The 23,410-nt window shown below is 36.3% G+C and overlaps 1 protein-coding gene across 1 annotated transcript in view; it reads right to left on the bottom strand.

Annotated features, from left to right (window-relative positions):
- Positions 1 to 1,952: 1,952 nt before the first annotated feature.
- LOC115222220 (protein KRI1 homolog) overlaps positions 1,953 to 23,410 on the bottom strand; it is a 49,792-nt gene continuing 28,334 nt past the window's right edge. Inside the window, exons 13-18 of the mRNA XM_029792380.2 lie at positions 22,209 to 22,291; positions 20,504 to 20,600; positions 11,697 to 11,827; positions 7,715 to 7,779; positions 4,131 to 4,229; positions 1,953 to 2,497 (exon numbers count right to left, since the gene is read on the bottom strand). Of these exons, the coding sequence (XP_029648240.1) occupies positions 1,981 to 2,497; positions 4,131 to 4,229; positions 7,715 to 7,779; positions 11,697 to 11,827; positions 20,504 to 20,600; positions 22,209 to 22,291 (992 nt within the window). The 3' untranslated portion in view covers positions 1,953 to 1,980. The remainder of the gene's footprint in view (positions 2,498 to 4,130; positions 4,230 to 7,714; positions 7,780 to 11,696; positions 11,828 to 20,503; positions 20,601 to 22,208; positions 22,292 to 23,410) is intronic.

Here is a 23,410-nt window from a genome sequence, read left to right as displayed (position 1 = left end):
GACGAATATTGTATAGATTTTATAATTGAAAAATTTACTCCAAGTATATCAGCCTGTGGGCAAAATAAAATGGGCTTGCGTGCAGGGATTTCCCTACCCCTGACCAAGACCTTTTGTAGGAAATATGTAGCTGAGGAGGATTGAAATACAGCAGAGATGAAAACAGAATCATATCGAATAGTGTATGCTTGAGGTGTATAGTTAGAGTATTCATGGGAGCAGTTACTATTGTAGAAAGAGAGAATAAAGCTGATGTATTTTCATGTTTTCAAGAAAATTCCTAGAATTAGTGATGCAGTCATAGGATGGTTTTATAAGATTTTCATGGTGTTGGAGTATTTTCTTGATGTGGTGGTTGTGTTTTGTTACTGCTGAATATAATGTTACATTTAATTGTTCATTGTGTTTGATTCCTTTTTGCTTTTGTTTCCAGCGTTCAGCACATTTCTTCCTCGAGTTTGATATTTGAAAGGTACCCTAATTGCTAAAAAGCATTTCAGATATGATTATCCTGTCTTTTTGTTTTTAGGATTAGACTGGATTGCATTATCTAATGTTTCCTGTTCTTATATAAGATTTTGATTACCATTTCTAGCAAGTGAAATGGCTACTAAGGGCTTTAACTGATATACAGGACTTTGTCAGTTGCAAATGGAAATCGAAACCAGATATTGAGTGTTACAATCTTGTCTCTTTCAACAGCAAGAAAACACAAATGCTACTCATATCAAACATCAGACCCTTCCACTTTAATCATGAGCAGCATGCAACTATGACCATCACAATTGCTTCAAATGCTGGGCCTCACTATAACTGGAGATCTCTCTTGGCAAAAGTACATCCTTAACATAGCTGGAACCACCAGGGAAAACTTTCACATTTGGGATGGTGTCACTGTTGTATGATCCACTGGATGTGTAATGTCAGTGGGCATACATGACAGAATGTAAGTTTCCTGAGAGAAAAGTTGGGCATAAGGAACATCAAATGTGGTGTGCAAGAAATGACTGCGCTGGTATGGTCATGTGTTACATATGAATGAGGACAGCTGTGTGAAGAAGTGCCACTCCCTAACTGTGGAAAAAGTAGACTCAGGAAGACACAAGATGAGGTGGTGCAGCATGACCTTCGAACATTGGGTCTCACAGAGGCAATGACAGGAGACTGAGGCCTTTGGAGATAAGCTGTGATTGAGAAGACCCGGTAACTAAAGTGAGATCGAATGCCTGGCCAAGTTAAGAGTACCGCTGATGCGCCATGTGATATGATATGCTTGAGAAGACCTGTTGAGTCAAGTAAAACCAATATCGTAGCTGTGACCAGTGCCCCCTGACTGACTCCTGTGTCGGTGGCACGTAAAAAGCACCATCTGAACGTGGCCAATGCCAGTACCCCATGACTGGCTCTTGTGCCGGTGGCATGTAATAAGCTTCATCTGAACGTGGCTGAGGTCAGTACCCACTGACTGGCACGTAAAAAGCACCCACTACACTCTCAGAGTGGTTGGCGTTAGGAAGGGCATCCAGCTGTAGAAACCTTGCCAAATCAGATTGGAGCCTGGTGCAGCTGCTGGTTCTCCAGACCTCAGTCAAACCGTCCAACCCATGGAAAATGGACGTTAAACGATGACGATGATGATGAAGGTAAATGTGTTTAGGCATTTCTGAGACTTGGGAAGTATTATAATGATTGTTAAATGAATTTTATGAAAATATGAAGATCTGTTACTAATTAAAGAATGTTGCAAGCATGGGTTTATATTTTGATGTAGCTCTTAATGGTGAATTGGGTGAAATGTTAGGAAGGGAAATTATATTATACATGTATGTTTGTGAAAGTATGTGTATGTATAACTGTGTAATTAAGTATGTATATAACAGATTGTAATGATGTCAATAAAAACAGTAAAGGAGAAAGTACTAAAATATAGAAGAAAACAAAACAAAACAATAAACCATTACAGCAAATTATCAATTGTTTTTATTTCTGTTTTGGAAGTTGGATGTATTTAAACTTCTTTGGGTTGATGCCATAAGCTTTGAGACGGGCATTAGACAATGTTACATTTAATTGTTCATTGTGTTTGATTCCTTTTTGTTTTTGCTGCCAGCGTTCAGCACGTTTCTTCCTCTTAAGTTTGGTATTTGACAATTCAGAAATCTTTGCAGTACTTCCTTCTTTTTCAGCTTTATTTTTAGAACCTTTTGAACTTTTGGTTTTGGTTAAAGCCCCTGCTATTGATGAAGTGTTATCTTTAGATTGCAACTTCTTTTTGGATTTATTTACTGCATTTTCTTCGCTTTCAGCACTTGCCAAGTTTTGTTCTGGTGAGGCCTCATCAATTGGCATCTTTCGCTTCTTAGAGTTTTTCTGTTGCTTACTGTTTACTGAAGGAATCTCATCATTAGACTTGTGGTCAGATTTTATGTTGTGTGGCTTCTTTTCTACTTTCTCTTCCTTTTCTTCTTTATTATTTGATGTTTTATTTGAGGACTCACTGTAATTAGATATTGCAGTAAAGTAATTAATCTCAAATTAGATTTGACTAAATCATAAAAATCTAGTTACTTTTCTGTTATGAACAGACAAAAATTCTAAGAACTGGTTTAAAAAAGTGAAAAAACAAGAAATAAAGCTAGATGAATCACAATAGTTTAGAATAATTGTTTTATATATATATATACATATATATATATATATATATATATAACTTATAAAATAAGGGCAAAAGAAAAATTCTAATGCTAAATATGCCGAAAATAGACAAAATTGTCAAAAACCATTATAATTTATGCATCTCGAAATAAGCTCAAGGAAATTTCTAAATAAAATTTTTTCGAAAAAATTTTTTATCAATAGCCAGCATATTAAAAAATACCTTTAAAGGTTAAATTTATAAATTTAACCTTTAACCCTTTCATTACTATATTTCTGACCAAATTACACCCCTTATGTGTTTCAATTAATTTCTAACGTAATCATAAATTTAGTCTGGTTTCATTAAACAACTATAACTTTTTTATTTATCGATATATTAATCTGATTTTTGGAAGATAATTTAATGAAATATTCTCAACCAATTCTATACTATAATTTTTGTCACAAAGTGACTCTATTTGCAGGTAGATACAGGTAAATTCCACAAAATATAACATTATTAAAATTTTGTTCAAACATCGCTATAGAAAATGGGTTATTAGCTAATATTCAATTGGGTATACAACAAAATTTTACGATAGAATTTGTTATTCTGGGTAACTTTCTGATACCCATAATAATATTTACGGCAAAATAGTCTTAATTTCATTTAAGGTTATGGGAAACCACTAACTATCGTTTCTTTCGCTTTATTTATGTTTAGCGTAACGGTTCGTTTTCGCCGTAATGATTTCAAATAGGCTCATTCGAAAAAGTAAAAAGAAATAGTTTAAGGCTTTACTCCTCTGGGAAAGTCTGTGGCTTGGTGCAGTTTCTTCAGAAAAATCACCGAAAGAAACAGTTTTTAAATTTTCACTCCATTCAGGTGCCAATTCGTTTTCTTTATCGCTGTCGGAGATCTCAGATTCACTGTTTTCACTTTCGGAAAATGAAACATCAGATTCATTATCAAATACCATGTGTTTTTTTTTTCAGTCATAGAGTTAGATTTATGAAGGTCTTCAGTAGAAAATCCTTCGAATTCTGACTCGCTGCTTGATATAATGAAATTCGTATCCATTTTTTGTCAGAATTACAAATTTTGAAAACACAATAGGAACAAATTTCGGAAAAAAATCTCCCAAAATTCACGGAATTAAAATTACACTTCGATTATTGTACAAAACTGTAGTTGAACTGTTTACGAAGTATAATACGTGTTTTTACGAATGTACTGAAGAGATTTGCTCTGATATTCTCATTTAAATATGAATAGGTAAATTCGGGCGGCTTTGGGCGGTTTGGTTTCATAAACCAAAATTTTTTTCGGGCGGTTTGGTAACGAAAGGGTTAAAGGTATTTTTTAATATGCTGGCCATTGATAAAATTTTTTTTAGAAAAAATTTTTATCCTACATTAGATATATATATACATACACAAACACACACACACATTTTTAGCTAACATTATAAAACTCTCTTTTGAGGAATTACCTTTGAGTGTAAAAAGTCGTTAAGATATTCTTTTTGCGATTTTTTTGTCTACTCCGTTTTGAATACATTTTTCTGGTGACAAACTCTTCGTCCTCAGTCCTACAAAAAGTAGAAATATGAAGCTATTGATACTGATTTTCTATGAGAAAGAAGAGTTAAGACCTTTTGAATTTTTTTCTAAAAAGCATTAGAAATGAACAAGGAACTGAAACTGCATTGTGAACTTGATTTGCTGGGAACATACCTGTTATTACTAGGCTTTTATCTCCAAAGGTAGCAAAATACAATTTATGAGCATTCAGTCAAATTAAATACCAGTCATGATATTTAGTTTAGTAATCTTACAATGATGAGAACAAAATTGGTTCTGGCAAAGTTTTAATTTGAAATTTAATTTAGTAAACTAGAAAGAATTAAATATTCAGCTTTGCTTTACAAACAGCACTGCAATATCATTACTGCTCCATTAAGTGACACATAATCTTTGTAAATATGAAGAACATTTGATGCTCTCTCAACAGCAATAGAGAGCTATTTTCTTGCTTTTTATTTACCACTGTCATTGAAGCAAGAGAAGCAGCACTCATGGTATTTGCTGGATCTCCCAGACTTGTGAGATCAGTGCAGTTGATATTCAGTTTAAACTTCTGAAGTAAAAACGAGGACTGTGAAAAATATTTAGTACAGTGTTTGGTGGGGTGAGTCACAATATGAATGACAAAAGAAGTGTTCAGCCTAGCGGTGTTGTATGCAACAATTTTGTTCTGGAGAGCAGAAACTTGTCACAGAAGCAGTAGAAAAGTTAGGAAGAAGAAACAAGCTCAAGGATACAGTGTTGGTAAATATAACTTAGACAATTGGCCTTCTTTTGGATATGGTCTTGGATACCTGTGTGAGTAGCACTGCCCAGGTATCTGTGGGTTGTACCAGAGCTTCATAGTAGGTCAGTAATAGGTCAGTGCAGAAATATTTTTTGGTTCTGAAGGAGGAGCCTAGCCTTTGGAGTGCAGTTTTGTCAATACTATATACATGATGGTATCACTGTTTTTACAACTTTCCAGTAGAATAAAGAGTTTTGCATTTGGCTCAGAATAAAAACTGGAAAATTCCAGTTTGATTTGTACAAATGTTTTACATGTACTCAATGAAAATTATTAGTATGACTGCTTTTTGATCAAATATAATGGTTTTGTTTGCAATTGCTTATTTGTAACTACTGTATAATACTTTGTACAAAATTAACATCAGACAACACTATACATACATACAGAAAAAGTAACTGAAAGAGTACAGTAATGCTGCTGTATGAAGTGGAGTTTTCAATATTTAGGTTGGAAGTCCTTCAGGGTTGAGATGGGAAAAACAGAAACACCGAGGAGTTTAACATCCTCAATGTTTAAGCAACTGACAGTATACATTAGGAATGCAAAACAAGTGAAGGTGCATGCATAGACAGAAAATAGTAGGGGAGAGAAGAGGAAGATAAGCTGGAGGGAAAAGTAAGAAGAGAGTTAAAGGACAAAACTAGAATCACTAAATTAGGAAGAGGTGAAGGAATAGAAGGAGAAATGTTCATTTGAATTCATAGGTGCCAGATTCAAATTTGAATATGAAACATTGTTCCTTTTGTTTCTTTAAGCAGAGACACCAGACATGAATAAGAGTAATGGAATGGGCCCATTGGACAGAAGCAGGTGATGATGGGTTGGGTTAGACTGATTTATCAATGTAATGGCACCACAAAATTTGCAAATAATGCAATATATGAGGTTGGTAGACATGCAGCAGAAGTCTTTGTGTAATGCGGTACTATGATTTAGGGCTGATGATGGTTGTCGTTGATGTAAGGAAAGGTGCTGCATTAAAAAGTAACTGGTTCTAAGAGATTGCTAAGGTTCCTGTCTTTCTTGAAGGCAAAAAGTGGTGTAGGAAGACTGGAGAAGAATTGGGGCCAGAAGGTAGGATTTTGAAGTTGCAAATAAGAGTGCATTTCAATGAGAATGAATGAGTGGAAGTTGAGGGAGAGTGGAATACTGTCTGTAGGTTTCTTAAAAAAGGTAGGAGAGCAGTGACATAGTCACTGCCCTGGGCAGAGTGCAGGGTTCACAAATAATTGAGGAAATACTGCATTCTCTCATGTTGAGAGATGAAATCCAAATTGATGATGCAAAATCAATGAGGACTGGGAAAATGGTATTGAAAATTTAGTATGCTTAGGATGATAGTAGAAATAAGAGTGGGGGTTATTAGATTTGTAGTGGCTGAAGATGGACATTATTGATAGTAATGGAAATGTTAAGAAAGCTAACTACAGCATTACATGTGGTAGAAGTGGAACCCACCCTTCTATCTACTACTGAAACACACGTCCTGCAACTTCCAAATCCTACTTTCTGACTCCACAACAACTCCAATCTTACACCAGTTCTCTTTGCATTCAAGAAAGAGAAGAACCAGGGTAATCTCTTAGAAGCCAGCCATATACAACTAGGCACCTTTTAATTTACTCTCAGGAGATGAAATAATGGTCATCAACATCAACACTACTCTATCCAAAGTCACAGTATCACACTGCACAAAACTTCTGCTGCACACCAACCAACAGAATGACTGCAAACTATGTGGTGCCTTTTACATTGATGACACAAATTGTCACCTTGCCATTCACTTTTGTGAACACATTCGTAGTCATCTGCAATGTGTCCCAGAACCAGGCCAACCCATTGCTATCCACTTCAACATAACAAGATCACTCTATTACCCACTCATTGTTGTCTGGCTTCTCTGCACACCATATAAGGAAGTGGAAAGAACAATGCTTCATGTATACATTTGAAACCAGGGCACCAATGGGTTTAAACAAGTTTTTCCTTCTATTCTATCACCACTCCTAATACAGTAATCTTGATTATATCTTTTAGCTATCCTTCCACTTTAATTTTCCTCTTCACTTGCAGTCTATTTATTTCTCTTTCTTTCCTCCTCTTTTGTCTAGTTTCTCTCTCCTCCTACAACTTGTCTACACTTGTTTTATGTTTCCTGTTAGTTACTACAAATCACTTAAAACAGAACAGAAGATGCAAAACTCTTCTCCTTCTCCCACCGCCATCCCTTATCATTTTAATCATGAAGAAGGGCCTTGACTGAAATACCTTTGCTCCCTATAGCAATATTACTTTACTCTTTCTGTTACCTTTTCCAAACAATACAAGTCTTGCTGATGTAGACCACTACAAGTCTCCTTAGATAACACAGTTGATGACGGAAAAAGATATCATTCTTCTCTTATCAGCTGTTAATTGATGATCAAAGCAATTTTGGTACATTATCAACAGGGTTGTTCATTTCTAGTATCAGTATCTTTATAAGAAATACTACCAGAGAATTGTGCTATAAGGACAGGACATTATAAAAGAATGGAAAGATGAGACAGAATGACAAGAAATATTTGAAGGTATAGGTACAGCAAATATCACTGGTAAAGAAACTAAAGTTACTGGCTGAGATTTACAGAACATCTCAGTAGAAGATAAAAAAAAAAAGCTGTTGTAGTTCAATAAACAGAAACTGGCATAATTATTTACTTATATTGCACCACTTTGCTGAGCGGGCACCAGGAATTAAGTTCTTTATCCGTTGAATGCAGGATCTGTAAAGAGAGAAAGGTAAATGTATTTTTTCGTTTGCAGTCATGTTTAGTAGAGGGAGAGTAAAAGTATTATAATCAGTTGCTGGAGTATCAGTGATAACAGCAAATATTTGTTATAAGAGAGAGAGATTTGAAAACAATATGTTTATTTTAATTGCAAGTTCTCACACACGCTTACCAGTTTTGTTTTAGAAAAAATATTTTTAAACAAAAGAAATTAGCTAAATATTTAATTTCATGTATATATATCATCATCATTAAACGTCCGCTTTTCATGCTGGCATGGGTTGGACGGTTTGACTGAGGACTGGTGAGCCAGATGGCTGCATCAGGCTCCAATCTGATCTGGCTGAGTTTCTACAGCTGGATGCCCTTCCTAATGCTAGATGCCCATCCTAACGCTGGATGCCCTTCCTAAAAGCACCTACTACACTCCGAGAGTACATATATATATATAAATATCATCATCGTTTAATGTCCGTTTTCCATACTGGCATGGGTTGGACGGTTTCACTGGGGACTGGCAAGCCAGTAGGCTGTGCCAGGCTCCAATCTGATTTGGCAAGGTTTCTACAGCTGGATGCCAACCACTCAGAGTGTAGTGGGTGCTTTTTACATACCAACTGCACAGGAGCCAGTTGGGGGGGGGGGAGAACTGGCATCAACCACATTTGGATGGTGCTTTTTACATGCCACTGGCACAGGGAGCCAGTCAGGTGGCACTGGCGTCGACCTCACTCGAATGTTGTTTTTCATATACCACTGGCACAAGGCGATGCTGGTAACGATCACACACAAATGGTGCTTTTTACGTGCCAATGGCACAGGAGCCAGTTAGCAGCCTTGGCAACGATCACACTTGGATGGTGCTCTTAGCACCCCACTAGCACAGATACCAGTCATGCGGTGCTGTATTGAATTTGATTTTGATTTCACTTGCCTCAACAGGTCTTCACAAGCAGAGTTTAGTGTCCAATGAAGGAAAGGTATGCATAAGTGGGCCATGGTTATGGTATCACTTGGCTTGCTGGGTCTTCTCAAACACAGTATATTTCAAAGGTCTCGGTCACTAGTCATTGCCTTGGTGAGGCCTAATGTTCAAATGTCGTGCTTCATCACCTCATTCCAGGTCTTCCTCGGTCTACCTCTTCCACAGGTTCTCTCAACCGCTAAGGTGTGACAATTTTTCACACAGCTACCCTATTCCATTCTCACATGACCATGCCAGTGCAGCTGTCTCTCCTGCACACCACATCTCATGCATTTTAGGTTCAACTTTTCTCTCAAGGCACTTACACTCTGTCGAGCATGCACACTGACATTACACACTGTTCCTTGCAAGCTTACACATGTCCTCAGCAGTCACGACCCATGTTTCACTGCCATGTAGCATGGCTGTTCGTACACATGCATCATACAGTCTACCTTTTACTTTGAGCGAGAGACCCTTTGTCCCCAGCAGAGGTAGGAGCTCTCTGAACTTTGCCCAGGCTTTTCTTATTCTAGCAGCTTCATTTTCAGAGCACCCACCCCTGCTACTGACTTGGTCACCTAGGTAACGGAAGCTATTAACTACTTCTAGTTTTTCTCCCTGGAATGTGGCAGTTGTTCTCTGCACATTTTCAGTGTTTATTGCTTCTGAGCATCTACCACATACAAAAACTATCTTCCCAGTTAGCCTTCCTTTGATATTGCTGCACCTCTTACGTGTCCATAGCTTACACTTGGTGCATCTTATAGAGTTTCTACCTACGCCTTTTCTACAGATCGAGCAGGACCATCTACCTGAAGGCGTTTGTGATTTGTCTACCTTCCTACTTATTAGGACTTTGGTTTTAGCTAGGTTGACTCTAAGGCCCTTCGATTCTAATCCTTGCTTCCACACCTGAAACTTCTCCTCCAGTTCTGATAGTGACTCAGCAATTAGAGCAAGGTCATAAGCATAGAGGAGCTCCTTGGGGCATCCTGTCTTGAATTCCTCTGTTATTGCCTGGAAGACTATGATAAATAGGAGGGGGCTGAGGACTGAGTCTTGGTGAACCCCTACCTCTACCCAGAATTCTTCACTGTACTCGTCAACCCTCACCTTACTGACAGTGTCCCTGTACATGGCTCACACAGCTCTCACTAACCATTCTTCTATCCCTAGTTTCCTCATTGACCACCAGATAAGGGATCTCCATGTCAACAAAAGCCAGGTACAGAGGTTTATCTTTGGCTAGATATTTCTCCTGTAGCTGTCTTACTAGAAATATAGCATCAGTGGTGCTTTTCCCTGTTACGAACCCAAACTGCATCTTATCTAACTGACTCTCTCCCTAATTAGTTGGGCTATGACCCTCTCCATGACCTTCATTACCTGATCTAACAACTTGATACCTGTGTAATTACTTGTATCTAAGGCGTCACCTTTACCTTTGTAGCAGTTGACTATTATGCTGCTACACCAGTCATTGGGTATGACTCCTTCATGTATCACCTAGTTAAATATAAGGGTGACTAGGCTATAGCCGCCGCCGCCAGATACTTTGAGCATCTCTGCAGTAATTCCCGATGGGCTAGGAGCTTTCCCTGTCTTCATACTCTTAATTGCTTTATCTACCAAGGTACTGCAGATAGCTGATCCCTCTGTTCTCTTTCTCCCATTCATTCTCTTTATTGAGCAACCTTTCTGCACAGATCACCCTAACTCTGCCTCTCTCTCTCTCTTTCGATTTACCACTTGATTCGCCAACACTTCTCCCCTCTTCCACCACCACCCTATATAAACTAGCACACGCACTCGGATTCCCCTACTCGATTTTCAATATCTCCACCAAAAAAATACAAATTTCAGAAGATGCTCAGATACGAAATTTTGTCTTTTTAACCTTGTTCATCTACTCCTCTATTTCTGCATAGATCATAAACCCCTTATTAGTTCTTTTCATTATTTTATCTATTTCATTATCATGTAAACACACAAAAATGATTTCAAAGGGATATGTAATCCTGGCAGTTACCATTTTCCTCTTAAATTGGTTTCATATGCTGGCTAACTACAGTGAATGTTGGTGACACAAGAGTTAGCAATCAGCTGCTAGACTAGTGATTTTCCTCGCTTGGTAAATCTGATTGTCCTAGTGAAGACTGCACAGTTGCTGCAGAGTAAGTAATAATATTAATAATAATAATGGTCAAGTGACTGGAGATTAACGGCATGCAGTTGATCCAGTTGAAATATGCATAGATCCACAAAAGAATGCCGCAAAATAACTGCTAAATAAAAATGATATAGAAAATCCCTGTTCTTCTGATGCTGCTGATTGTTATTATTATTATTATTATTATTATTATATATATATATATACTTTGATACTTTGATAGGTTTCGGCCATTATTGGCCCAGGCCATGTCTAACTTAATAGCACCAATAATTTACAAGATAAGGGCAAAAGAAAAATTCTAATGCCAAATATGCCAAAAAAAAAGACAAAAATTGTCAAACACCATTATAATTTATGTAAGCACTGTAATTTGCTTGAAGCATTGCAATGTGTAAATACAATAAGAGCAATGCTAGGCAAAATATGTAAGGTTAATAAATAAAACAAAGACTAAATCTTGTAATACCTTACATATGATGTTTAATGCTTCTATTACATTTCAGAAAATTTCCCTTTATCAAATACAAGATAGAAGATAATCCAAGAGTTATTAGCTTTTATTTTACACCATCGCTTGGTAAAGTTATGGTGTTTCTGTAATCTGCATAATTATTTTTTAATTATGTAGTTACTTCTTTTCATCTCAAATGAAAATAAGTTTCCTCATATCCATTTTGTGTAGTAGTGTAAGGAAATGACTCTAGCTTTATACATATATTTCAACAAATCATAAAAGAATAATACAATTAATTGAAAGAACAAATGCAAAACCTCATCTGTATCAAGTCCAAAATCATTAGTTGCAACAGAACGGTACTGGAAGCGGCAGGGCAAGTCATCTATCAGATCTTCATAATCCAGTTTATAATATTCATCAAAATATTCTTCAAATGTCATTTCATCTGAAACAAAATTAAAGTGGGAGGAATTGATTAATTTCTCTAATAGTAATAGCAAATGTGAAGCACTGCTCATGGACATACAGTGGACGACTAGTCAAACCCATGCCAGCATGGACAATGAACATTAAATGATGATTATATATATATATATATATATATAAATATATATATATTCACATACTTCATTTTTGTATATGGTTTGCAAGATTCTTTATGTGAATTCGTGTGTTGAAGCATAATTTTTTTTGTGTGTGAGGAGAGTCATTATGTTTTAATGCCTTATTATTAACACACTCACTGGTTTGATTTCCACTCATTTACTTATTTATTTTTTCCTAAAATTTTCGTTGCTTCTTGCAACCTCTTCAATAGTTGTTAACAACTATTGAAGAGGTTGCAAGAAGCAATGAAAATTTCAGAGAGAAAAAAAAAGTACATGAGTGGAAGAAATCGAATTGGTATGTGTGTGTGTGTATATATATATATATATATATATATATATATTCACATACTTCATTTTTGTATATGGTTTGCAAGATTCTTTATGTGAATTCGTGTGTTGAAGCATAATTTTTTTTGTGTGTGAGGAGAGTCATTATGTTTTAATGCCTTATTATTAACACACTCACTGGTTTGATTTCCACTCATTTACTTATTTATTTTTTCCTAAAATTTTCGTTGCTTCTTGCAACCTCTTCAATAGTTGTTAACAACTATTGAAGAGGTTGCAAGAAGCAATGAAAATTTCAGAGAGAAAAAAAAAGTACATGAGTGGAAGAAATCGAATTGGTATGTGTGTGTGTGTATATATATATATATATATAGGGTGTGGTAAATAAACTGTCATCTAAATTAGGCAAAAATGAAGATAACACTGACATCTCATTTTAATAGATATATTTACCAAAATTACATAAAAATATCTTGAAGTACTAAAGAGTAAATTTATTCAATAAGATCCCCATTGGTTTCAACCACGGCCACCAGAAGATTTTGGAATCTTCTGGATGTTTTCCTTATTTAAGTTGGTGAATGCTGCCATAATCCTTGCCTTCAGTTCATCTTTGATGTTACAAGGAGTTTTGTTGGTGTCTAGCTCAACTGCATCCCACACATAATAATCAAGGGAGTTGCAGTCTGGGGAGTTAGGTGGCCAGATGTTAGGGGTGATGTAGTTTCAGAAATTGTCTGACAGCCATGGTGCAGTGTCCTTGACCCAGGGCAGCACTACATCCTCCAGGCACATGATGTAGGCCTCCGTGTTGAGTCTGAAGCTGTGTGGGAAGATAAATGGAGGCATAACATTGCCATCACTAGTGACCATTCCAAACACCATGATGTTGGCAGGCGGTTTAATTTTTATCACTCTTGGTACATGTCCTCGTATTGACACGAAAACACTCTGAAATGTTCATATTGGAGCTTCCAGCATGAATGCCAAGCAGTACAACATGTTGTTTCCAAATTTCTGGCCGAGTGAATTGTCATGGTGCTGTTTTTATCACAGACAGTGCCCAACTGACCCTACTATACTGCGTAGTTGACAAAATAAAAAACAATGGATTTAAGACATAAGTTGGGAAGGATTCCCAACAATTCAATTTCTCTAGTTGACTTCAGGACCACCCCCCCACCAACAGGGCCCTTAACTCCCACATTTTAGAGCTCCATGTGCTCCATTTTTCAGGAGCAAGAGCCTTTGAATGGAGTTTGGAGTCTGGGCGTGGGGATGAGTGTGTTATGATTGGAATTTTTGTTGGGCTATGTAAAGAGAAAGAGCCCTCATTGGGGTTCTTAATCTCCAATTTTGAGGAAATATGAGTTGTGGGTGTTCTAATTTATTGGAGAAAGTATAAAGGAGAGGTCTAGCTCTTCAACACTGGGTGTCTCTGCTAGCATTATATACATATTGAAAGTATTGTTTCACATTGCAGTACAGATGTTGTTTCACTTTTGACACGTAGTGCTGAGATAGTGTAGGAGGTGGGAGATTGCTCTGTGATCGCATTGGGCAGGAGGTTGAAAATTTATTTGGCCCATGACACTGCATGGACCTTTAAGTGAGGTGTGTGTGGGATTTGAATGAAATCAGTTGAGTGGTTCTCGAGAGTTGGTGATGCACAGACAGACAGACACATTCTCAATTTTATATGTAAAAAGCGGGTTTTTAACTGCATCTCGGTACGTGTTTATCTCTTATTATAAAAGGCAGATTTTATTTGCCTCCCTTTGGGAGTTATAGAAATCTACAATATAGGATTTCTTCAATTACAATTTACCTAGCATTTTTAAGAGTAGAATGCATCGGGTCATGCCAGGTCCAGTTTTTAAAATTTAAACTCCAATTAAGCAAAATTTACAGAAAACTCACATTCTGGTGTGTGTGTCAAATGCTTTTCTTAGTCTGGTTTACACCACACGCAAACGCACACACACAGTGTGCAACGAATAAAATGAAAGTAAATAGCGACAGAGTGATTTGAGGAAGACTAAACTGAAAGTATTTAAACCACTACTCAAAAAATTAAAAAACACAGCAAACAGAAACAAATAAATACATAACGATTTACTCCTCACACAATTTCTTCAATTAGAATTTACCTAAGATTTTTCAAAGTACTCCATTCGCTCATGCCATAATATATTTCTTTCAATTTCACCCCCAATTAAGACAAAATTCGAGAAAACTCAATATTTTAACATTTCACTCCGAAAGCATTGATGTACATGTGTGAGTGTGTGTGTGTGTTTGATGGGCTGTGCGACACAGAAAGTGTGGTGTGTAAGTGAAGTGCTTTTGTTAGTGTGTGTAAAGAGACAGACAGAGTGAAAGACAGAAATAACTGAAGTTTTCACTATGATATCATCACGTGCGAAAAAATTCGAAGGGTTTTGAACAATTGAGATACAGATGTCACGCCTGTATTGAAACCATTGCTAAGCTGCCGTAATTGCTTAATTAAGACTTTGTTTAAATTGAAAGGGGCAAATATGTGACGAGGTTGAAAAAAATACCCCAGAAAAAAAAATGTACTGCTGGTATTTATATAATTCACTACTATTTTGCTACAATGTCATGAAAAAGAAAAAATTTAGGTATGTAAATCGAATTCGCCACCCCCTTTTCCCCGTTCGCGTTTGTGTAAAAAAAATTATTATTTAAGTTTTAAAAATTATTTACTTTGTTCAAAAAATATTAATATTAATTAATTTTCAAGAATTATTTAATTTTATTCTGTAAAATAGTAATTAATTCATTTATCTGTAAATCCGCGAGGTTGTTACTCAGGCACCTTCAACTAACACTATCTCCTCCGAGACCCTGCGGCGCAAGTTGACCAAAATTGAGAGTATGGTAGAAGAAGGGTTGCTCTTCCTTCCGTAGAACATAAAATTCAAATCGGACCATGTTAACACCAAAAATTATTTACATCAAAAAGATGCTTTTTTCTATGAAAATCCCTATTTTTTACGATTTTTTCACTGCTGTGTCGCCACTTTTCGGTGTATTTCGACCAGAAAAATGTTCACAAAATTTTTACTTTTCAAAATTACAATTCCAGCGGGTCGAAACAAACCCGAGCAACGCCGGGCGATACTGCTAGTTCAGAATAAAAATTCAGTAAACATGTTGTACCAAGATGCAATTCAAAAAAGCCTGCCTTTTACATAGTGTATAAAGGTTGAACATTTCTATATGCTATGCTGGATACATTGGGTGTTCATCAGGTATGTTGATTTTTGTTCATTTGTTATAATCTTGAATTATGCTCGCACTGATGATTAAAAAGTGCATTTCTGCACTAATTATGAAATCATATGATTTGCAGCTGAATTCTGTTTTTAAAAGGCTTGCTTTGAGAGTTGCATTCCCTTGCATTCGATACGATGTGTTTATTTATTTTGGTAGTTTTGACTTTAAGACTCCCTTCTAGGGTGTGGCATTTATGTATAGCAATGCCCTCTATGTAATATAAATAAATATATTTAAGAGAAAATTTGAAGGTTTTTTTTCTCTTATGAGGTTTTTCACGCTAACTACTTGATAAATTCTTATAAAGATTTTATCCTATTTTAAAATTATATATATATATACTAGCACTATGACCTGGCGTTGCCGGGTCATAGTGCTAGTGCATGCATATACAGCTGCATGCGTGCGCACATACACGCGAGTACTATCCAAATCTCCGACCAATCACATACAGCTAGCTGGCATTCAATTGGCGTATCAAGTTTCAAGCATTTTGATTGGGCTTTGGATAGAAAATTCACAAAAAAGTCACTTCTATTGATTTTTTAATGGCTTTGCGGGGTGACTGGGGAAATGTAAAGATGTGCACGACCACCCTTGGATGGTTTTAAATGACCATATAAACTGCGAGCCCTCTAACTGAAAAATTGTGGATTTGTATAAAGGACACACACGCAGACATTTTGCCGTTTATATATATACTAGCAGAATTGCCCGGCGTTGCTCGGGGCTGAATTGCTTGAAAGTACTGTTAATGATTGCACTGAATTATGATGATTATTCAGGCAAATATTGATATAAGTTTACGGTGGGAGATAAGGACTTAACGATCAAACGTGTGCCATTGCATTGTTTTGGGGGAACCAAATTTCTGATGAGCATTATAGGGGCACCAACTTTAAGTTTGAGAATGTGTGGTGGTAGTCCGGGGTGCTCAAAGGAATTGAGTACCTCTATTGGATAGTTGATGATGTCGTCTGGGTCAGGAGTTGTATCGATAGACTGATATACATAGACTTCCCCAGGAATGAGTTTTAGCATTTCATCATTAATATGGTGAACAGTTTTATTCCTCGGGACCAGTATAGCCTTTTGGCCAATCCAATCCATATTCTGATAATTAGCTTGTAGATCTGGGAACACTGCATCTCTGAGATCAGAAGGCGTCTTAACAATGGTACAAATGGAATCGATGGCAATATTACCATTTTCATCCCCTGGTATTTTGCCTTCGCCAAGTGCAAGGAGGGTGTGAGGAAATGCTGCTGACGCATATTGGTGTGAAGTTTGAGAGTTACTTCCCTTTATTAAAAAAAATATGCATTAAAATGGAAAAAATGATGGTAAATTATTTGTAAAATCGTAGACTCATCGTAGACACGTGCTAATACCCAGAAGGACTCGATATGAATCACGACTACAAGATACCCGGTTTTGGTTAAACTGCATCGCAAAATGTGGGAGTAGTTAGGAATCGAAATTGGAGTAGAGAGACACACAACCTTTCTTTTATATATAAAGATTTTCGTCCTAAAAAACTTTGTATGGATTGAATGGTTACCTCTATGGAAATATATACACGCACATTATACATACGTGTGTATAGATGAATATATAAATACATTTAAATATCTATATACACTTTTGGGCGATCTTTCTGCTACTTGGAGATAACTTTAGATCTTATTTTCGTCCTAAAAAACTTTGTATGGAGTGAATGGTTACCTCTATGGAAATATATACACACACGTTATACATACATGTGTGCATAGATGAATATATAAATACATTTATATATCTATATACACTTTTGGGCGATCTTTCTGCTACTTGGAGATAACTTTAGATCTTATTTTCGTCCTAAAAAACTTTGTGCGGAGTGAATGGTTACGTCTATGGAAATATATACACATACATTATACATACATCTGTGTATAGATGAATATATAAATACATTTAAATATCTATATACACTTTTGGGTGATCTTTCTGCTACTTGGATATACTTTAGATCTTATATTCGTCCTAAAAAACTTTGTATGAATTGAAAAAGAAAATGAATTGAAATTTTTAAGAAAGGAATTTGTTTACATACATGTGTGAAATGGCAAATGTTTGTGCAGTTGTCCGAAATGGAACCAGGGTAAATGTGTGGAACTGATGTATTATAATGAATAGTCCTTGTGAATATTAATTTGATTAATATGAACTGAAAACCAGTGGTGTAGCATATAAGACCATAGGTGATCTTCTAGCCAAAAGGATGACCAGTCTGACTGGCTCATCCCTGTCACACACACACACACACACACACGCACACACACACACTCACACACACACACACTCACACACACACACACATTAGCTTAAAATTTTATTTATATATTTGCGTGTCTATGTGTGTAAAGAGGAAGTGGGAGTAATAGGCAGAGTAAAGGCTTTGAAGAGAAAGAGTGAAATGGTAAAATATTTAGTTTTCTCGAATTTTTTCTTAAATGGGGGTGAAATTGAAAGAAATTTTGTATGCCATGACCGAATGGAAGTACTTTGAAAATTCATAGGTAAACTCTAATTGAAGAAATTGTGTGAGGAGTAAATTGTTATGTATTTATTTGTTTCTGTTTGCTGTGTTTTTTTTTTGAGTAGTGGTTTAAGGTACACTTGCAAAGAGAAAGTTGGAGAAATTATGGTGATAGCATGAGTGAAGCAGTTCATCCGTTTTATATAAATACTTTCACTTTAATCGTTGCACACTTGCAAAGAGAAAGGAGGAGAAATTAGGGTGATAGCATGAGTGAAGCAGTTTGCTCCGTTTTTGTGTGTGTGTGTGTGTGTGTGTGTGTGTGTGTGTGCGTGTGCTGTAGCCCACACTAAGAAAAGCACTTCACTTACACACCACAATGTGAGTTTTCTCGAAATTTTGCTTAATTGGGGTGAAATTTGAAAAACTACACCTGGCACGACCCGATGTATTCTACTCTTAAAAATGCTAGGTAAATTGTAATTGAAGAAATCCTATATTGTAGATTTCTATAAGAGACAAAGGGAGGCAGATAAAATCTGCCTTTTATAATAAGAGATAAATATCATCATCATCATCGTTTAATGTCCGTTTTCCATGCTGGCATGGGTTGGATGGTTTGACTGAGGACTGGCAAGCCAGTAGGCTGTGCCAGGCTCCAATCTGATTTGGCAAGGTTTCTACAGCTGGATGCCGATCCTAATGCCAACCACTCTGAGAATGTAGTGGGTGCTTTTTACATGCCAACTGCACAGGAGCCAGATGGTGGTGGGGGGAAGAAAACTAGCATCGACTACATTCGGATGGTGCTTTTTACATGCCACTGGCATGGGGAGCCAGTCAGGTGGCACTAGCACCGACCCACGCTTGAATGGTGCTTATTATGTGCCACCTTATTATATATATATATATATTTAATTAGGGGATGTGTTAACCTCATGAAGGGATGGTTTCATCCAAGGAAATACTGGTTCAATACTTAATATTTTATAGGAATGTATTTCCTTAAAATAATTGGTGTATATAAAAACATATAGTTTATATCCATTTAAAAGAAAAGGAAATGGAGATTATGAGGTTAATAATTGTTAATATATAGTTTCATATATAGGTGCAGGCATGGCTGTGTAGTAAGAAGCTTGCTTCCAACTAAATGGTTCTGGGTTCAGTCCCACTGTGTGACACTTTGAGCAAGTGTCTTTTACAATAACCTTGGGCCAACCAAAGACTTGTTTGTGGATTTGGTAGATGGAAACAGAAAGAAGCTTGTTATGTATATGTGTGTGTTTGTGTTTGCCCCCTGCTACTGCATGACAATCAGTGTTGGTGTGTTTATGTCCCTGTAACTTAGTAGTTCAGCAAACGAGACCAACAGAATAAATACCAAGCTTATAAAAGATAATAAGATCAATGTTTAATTAGTAATTAACAGATTTTATATAGCAAGATGAAATTGAGGAAAACACTATTGAATTTAAGCTCCACAACAGGCATGGCTGTGTACTTAATAAGTTTGCTTCCCAACCATGTTTTTGTGTTCAGTCCTACTGCATTACATCTTGGGTAAGCGTCTTCATAGAAGACGCTTACGCAAGATGTAAAACCTGTCATACATGTGTATGTTTGAGTATCCCTGACTTGACAGCACATCATCATCATCATCATCGTTTAACGTCCGCTTTCTATGCTAGCAAGCATGGGTTGGATGAATGACTGAGGGCTGGCGAACCAGATGGCTGCGCCAGGCTTCATCATTTGTTTCCATCATTCTGAGCAAATATATCTTTGTAGGAGAAATACTGCCTTGCTTGGAAACAGGTAATGATTTTGTTACAAGAAGGACATAGAAAAATCTACCTCAGTTAACGGTTTGGCTGATGACAGCATGGGATCACGGACATTAAAAATAATGATGGTGATAATGTTTCTGAATGTTTTACTTTTCTATAAACAATCAAAAAGTTGCTTTATATGTTTAAAGGTGACTTTTAAGATTTCATAAAATTCAAGAGTTGAATCTAGCCACGTGAATATGTTGGAGATTGAATTTTCACTTTAATGAAGAGTTGTTACTGACTCTCTTCATAACTTAACATTTGATTAGGTACTTATTTTAATAATTTATTTATTATTTACATGAATGTATATTTTAAGGATTAAAGGAAAGATGTAGCAAAATGAATAGGTATAAGAATATTTGAGTAAATCCTTCAAGAAATCATATTTAATAACAAACATGATATAAACCAATGTAAGTACCTAATATAAGATTCTTGTAAATAACAAGTCACACCAATGCCAACCTATTTAGACCTGCATAGCTATCCTCACTAACAGCCAAGTGCTCTTAATAATCAACAACTTTAATGAAGAGATATAAATAAAACAAATTTAAACTTACCTGGATTAAATTTAGGTTTCTCTTGCTTCTGTTTCTTTTTCATCTCTCTCTTCCTCTTTTTAGATTTGTGTTGTGTAGGATCATAATCTGCATCCATCTGAAAAGTAGGCAATAGATTCTTTACACACACTGACTTTAATTATCTGGCAGATATTGATGATCTAAGATCACTGCTCCTCCTACACAATTATTGTTAATTTGATTACATAATACTGAATTTGTGATTAGTCTTTATCCAGAATGACACTCAGAATCTCAGAGTTGCTAGTGTGCAAATTTGTAGTTTTAAACATCAGTCTAATATTATAAAAGAGAAGCTGATCTCCATTTGTCTGTCCACAACAACATCTGTGTAGGGAGAGGGAAGAAGGTGAGAGGAGATAAATATGTTGTCACCTTAATAACTAAAACGTTTTGATTAAAAACACAGGAATTTTAAGAGCAAGTCTGTCAACAAAATACAACACAGACTTTATTACGATTGCAAGAACCAGCTTGAAAAGTCAAAAGTTTAAAATAAAGTTCCCTTGGACATTAAAACTAATCTCCAGACATGAGTATCCTCTTAAGAAGTAAGGTTTCACATCAATTTGGTTCACTGCTTTGATATACCCTCCATCTATTTTCTCTGCGACAATAACAATAGGATTTGATCCATGAACTTGCTAACTGCATGCCACCCCTATCAATTTGATGCTACTGCCTCTCCTTGATCATAAAGAAAATACTTTGCTTAATCCTTCACCAAAACTGCATGCTGCTTAAAAATTTGTTAATGGCAACAGAAGCAGTATTGGTTCAGAGTAGCATACTGTATATCTAACTTAACATAAATATAGAGTATAAAACTACGTCTTGAGAAAACATCTCATATAGATGTATAGAGCTAAAAAGCAAAGAAGTGATCAATATGTGTTGCCTTCTTTGTTTTCTCTTTAGTTTCAGCTCAGAGCTGTGGCCATGCTGATGCACCACTGTTTAAATTTCATCCATGCTCAAAAGCTAACAAGGAAGGATTCAAATTGATTAAATACATTAAACTTAATACAAGATAAGACTTCTCTCCAGGTTAATGAACAAATATACCAAAACTGAACGCATCATAACACACCTAACTATGTCATAATGAACTCTGAGACAACAAAGATAAACTATAATTAAGTGCTTAGTTCATCCTTGTTGTCATAATTGCCATCAGTATCATTATTTTACATCTGTTTTTCCTTGCTTTGGTTTGCCACTTTTTGTAGTCTTACGTCTGTCCTAGTTCATTCTTTTCTCTTGCACACTAAGATTAATTACACACCAAGAATTGAATGCTAAATGCATTTTTTAACCAGCATAACACACACCAGTTGCCATAAGGCATTTTTCTAGCACTAATTATCTGAGTGCAACAATATTTTAGCTGTTGTAAGGCAGCAAGCTGGCAGAAACATTAGTATGCTGGGTGAAATGCTTAACGATATTTCGTCTGTCTTTATGTTCTGAGTTCAAATTTCACCAAGGTTGACTTTGCCTTTCATTCTTTCGAGCTGTTGCAAAGGGATTTGAGTTTAAGAGTTCAATACTATCTGTGTAGAAGTGATTTTGTATATTCTATTAAAGTTACTCACAGCAAGTGAACAAAGTTGTAATTGAAACAAGGTCATCAAATATTAACTGTCAGGAAAATTATAAAGAAAGAAAATTAAAATAAGCATACATTAAAATCAGGGTCTTCAAAATGTAAATTGTCTGTCTGGTAGCTACATCCTGGTTCTTCATTTATGTCACCATTTTTGTCAACTGAAAAATAATATTAAAATCATCAAGTTAAAAGATGGTTTTAGAATGAATCAATAACAAAGTTCAAAGTTATGTTTTCTCTTTTATCTTTTACTTGTTTCAGCCACTTGACCACAACCATGCTGGGGGCACCACCTTGAAGGGTTTTACTTGAACAAATTGGCTCTAAGGCTTATCTTCTTAAGCCTAGTATTATTTTATCAGTCACTTCTGCTGAATATCATGGGAATGTAAACACACCAACACCAGATGTCAAGCGGTGGTAAGGGGACAAACACAGGCACAATGACATGCACGCACACACACACACACACACACACAGATATGACAGGCTTCTTTCAGTTGCTGTGTACCAAATCCACTCACAAGACTTTGGTCAGCCCAAGGCTATAGTTGAAGACATTTACCAAAGGTGCCACACAATGGGACTGAACCTGGAACCATGTAGTTGAGAAGCAAGCTTCTTACCACACACCCACACCTGTGCCAGGACTCTTATCAGCCTGCTCAACTTTGTAACCTAGCTACAGTTTTGGAATATTTGTGTCTAGTCTATAATGAGGTGGCTATATTACAATAAAGTAGCTTTAATAGGATTATAACATTTCAGCAAGATTCCTTCATTTCATTTTTTAGGAGTTAAGCTTTATTGCTTAATAGCCATTGATAGTAGCAGCAGAATTAGTTGCTGCTGTGTAGCCCTTGGCCAGCTCTGAGTTGCTTAGAGTATATAGGTAGTTAGCCAAAGATCCTACAGATCTACTGTTTCAGATATATGATGCCTTCACTACCTAGCTGAGTAATCCATTACAAGGCAGTGTTTAATATATAGTGCAACAATCTAAAATAATTGTACTGTCTCCACTGTCTAATCTATTTTTGTATGCCTGTTGTTGTTGTTTCGCCTCAGGTCAATGCTGACCAACAGGAGCTTTCAAGCCAGGGGACTGCACTAAGCTCCACTGTCAGTTTTGACATGGTTTTTACAGCTGGATACCCTTCCTACACCAACCATGTTAGGGATACATAGCACTTCATTAGCTCGTGTTCTTCTCTTTTTAAAGACAGTAGGGTGTGATTTGTGGGGGAGATTTGGTTCCTATTTCTTCTTTTTAGCAG

Source organism: Octopus sinensis, linkage group LG19, assembly GCF_006345805.1.
Source record: "Octopus sinensis linkage group LG19, ASM634580v1, whole genome shotgun sequence".
Lineage (NCBI taxonomy): Eukaryota > Metazoa > Mollusca > Cephalopoda > Octopoda > Octopodidae > Octopus > Octopus sinensis.
This window is presented reverse-complemented; position numbering and strand designations above follow the sequence as displayed.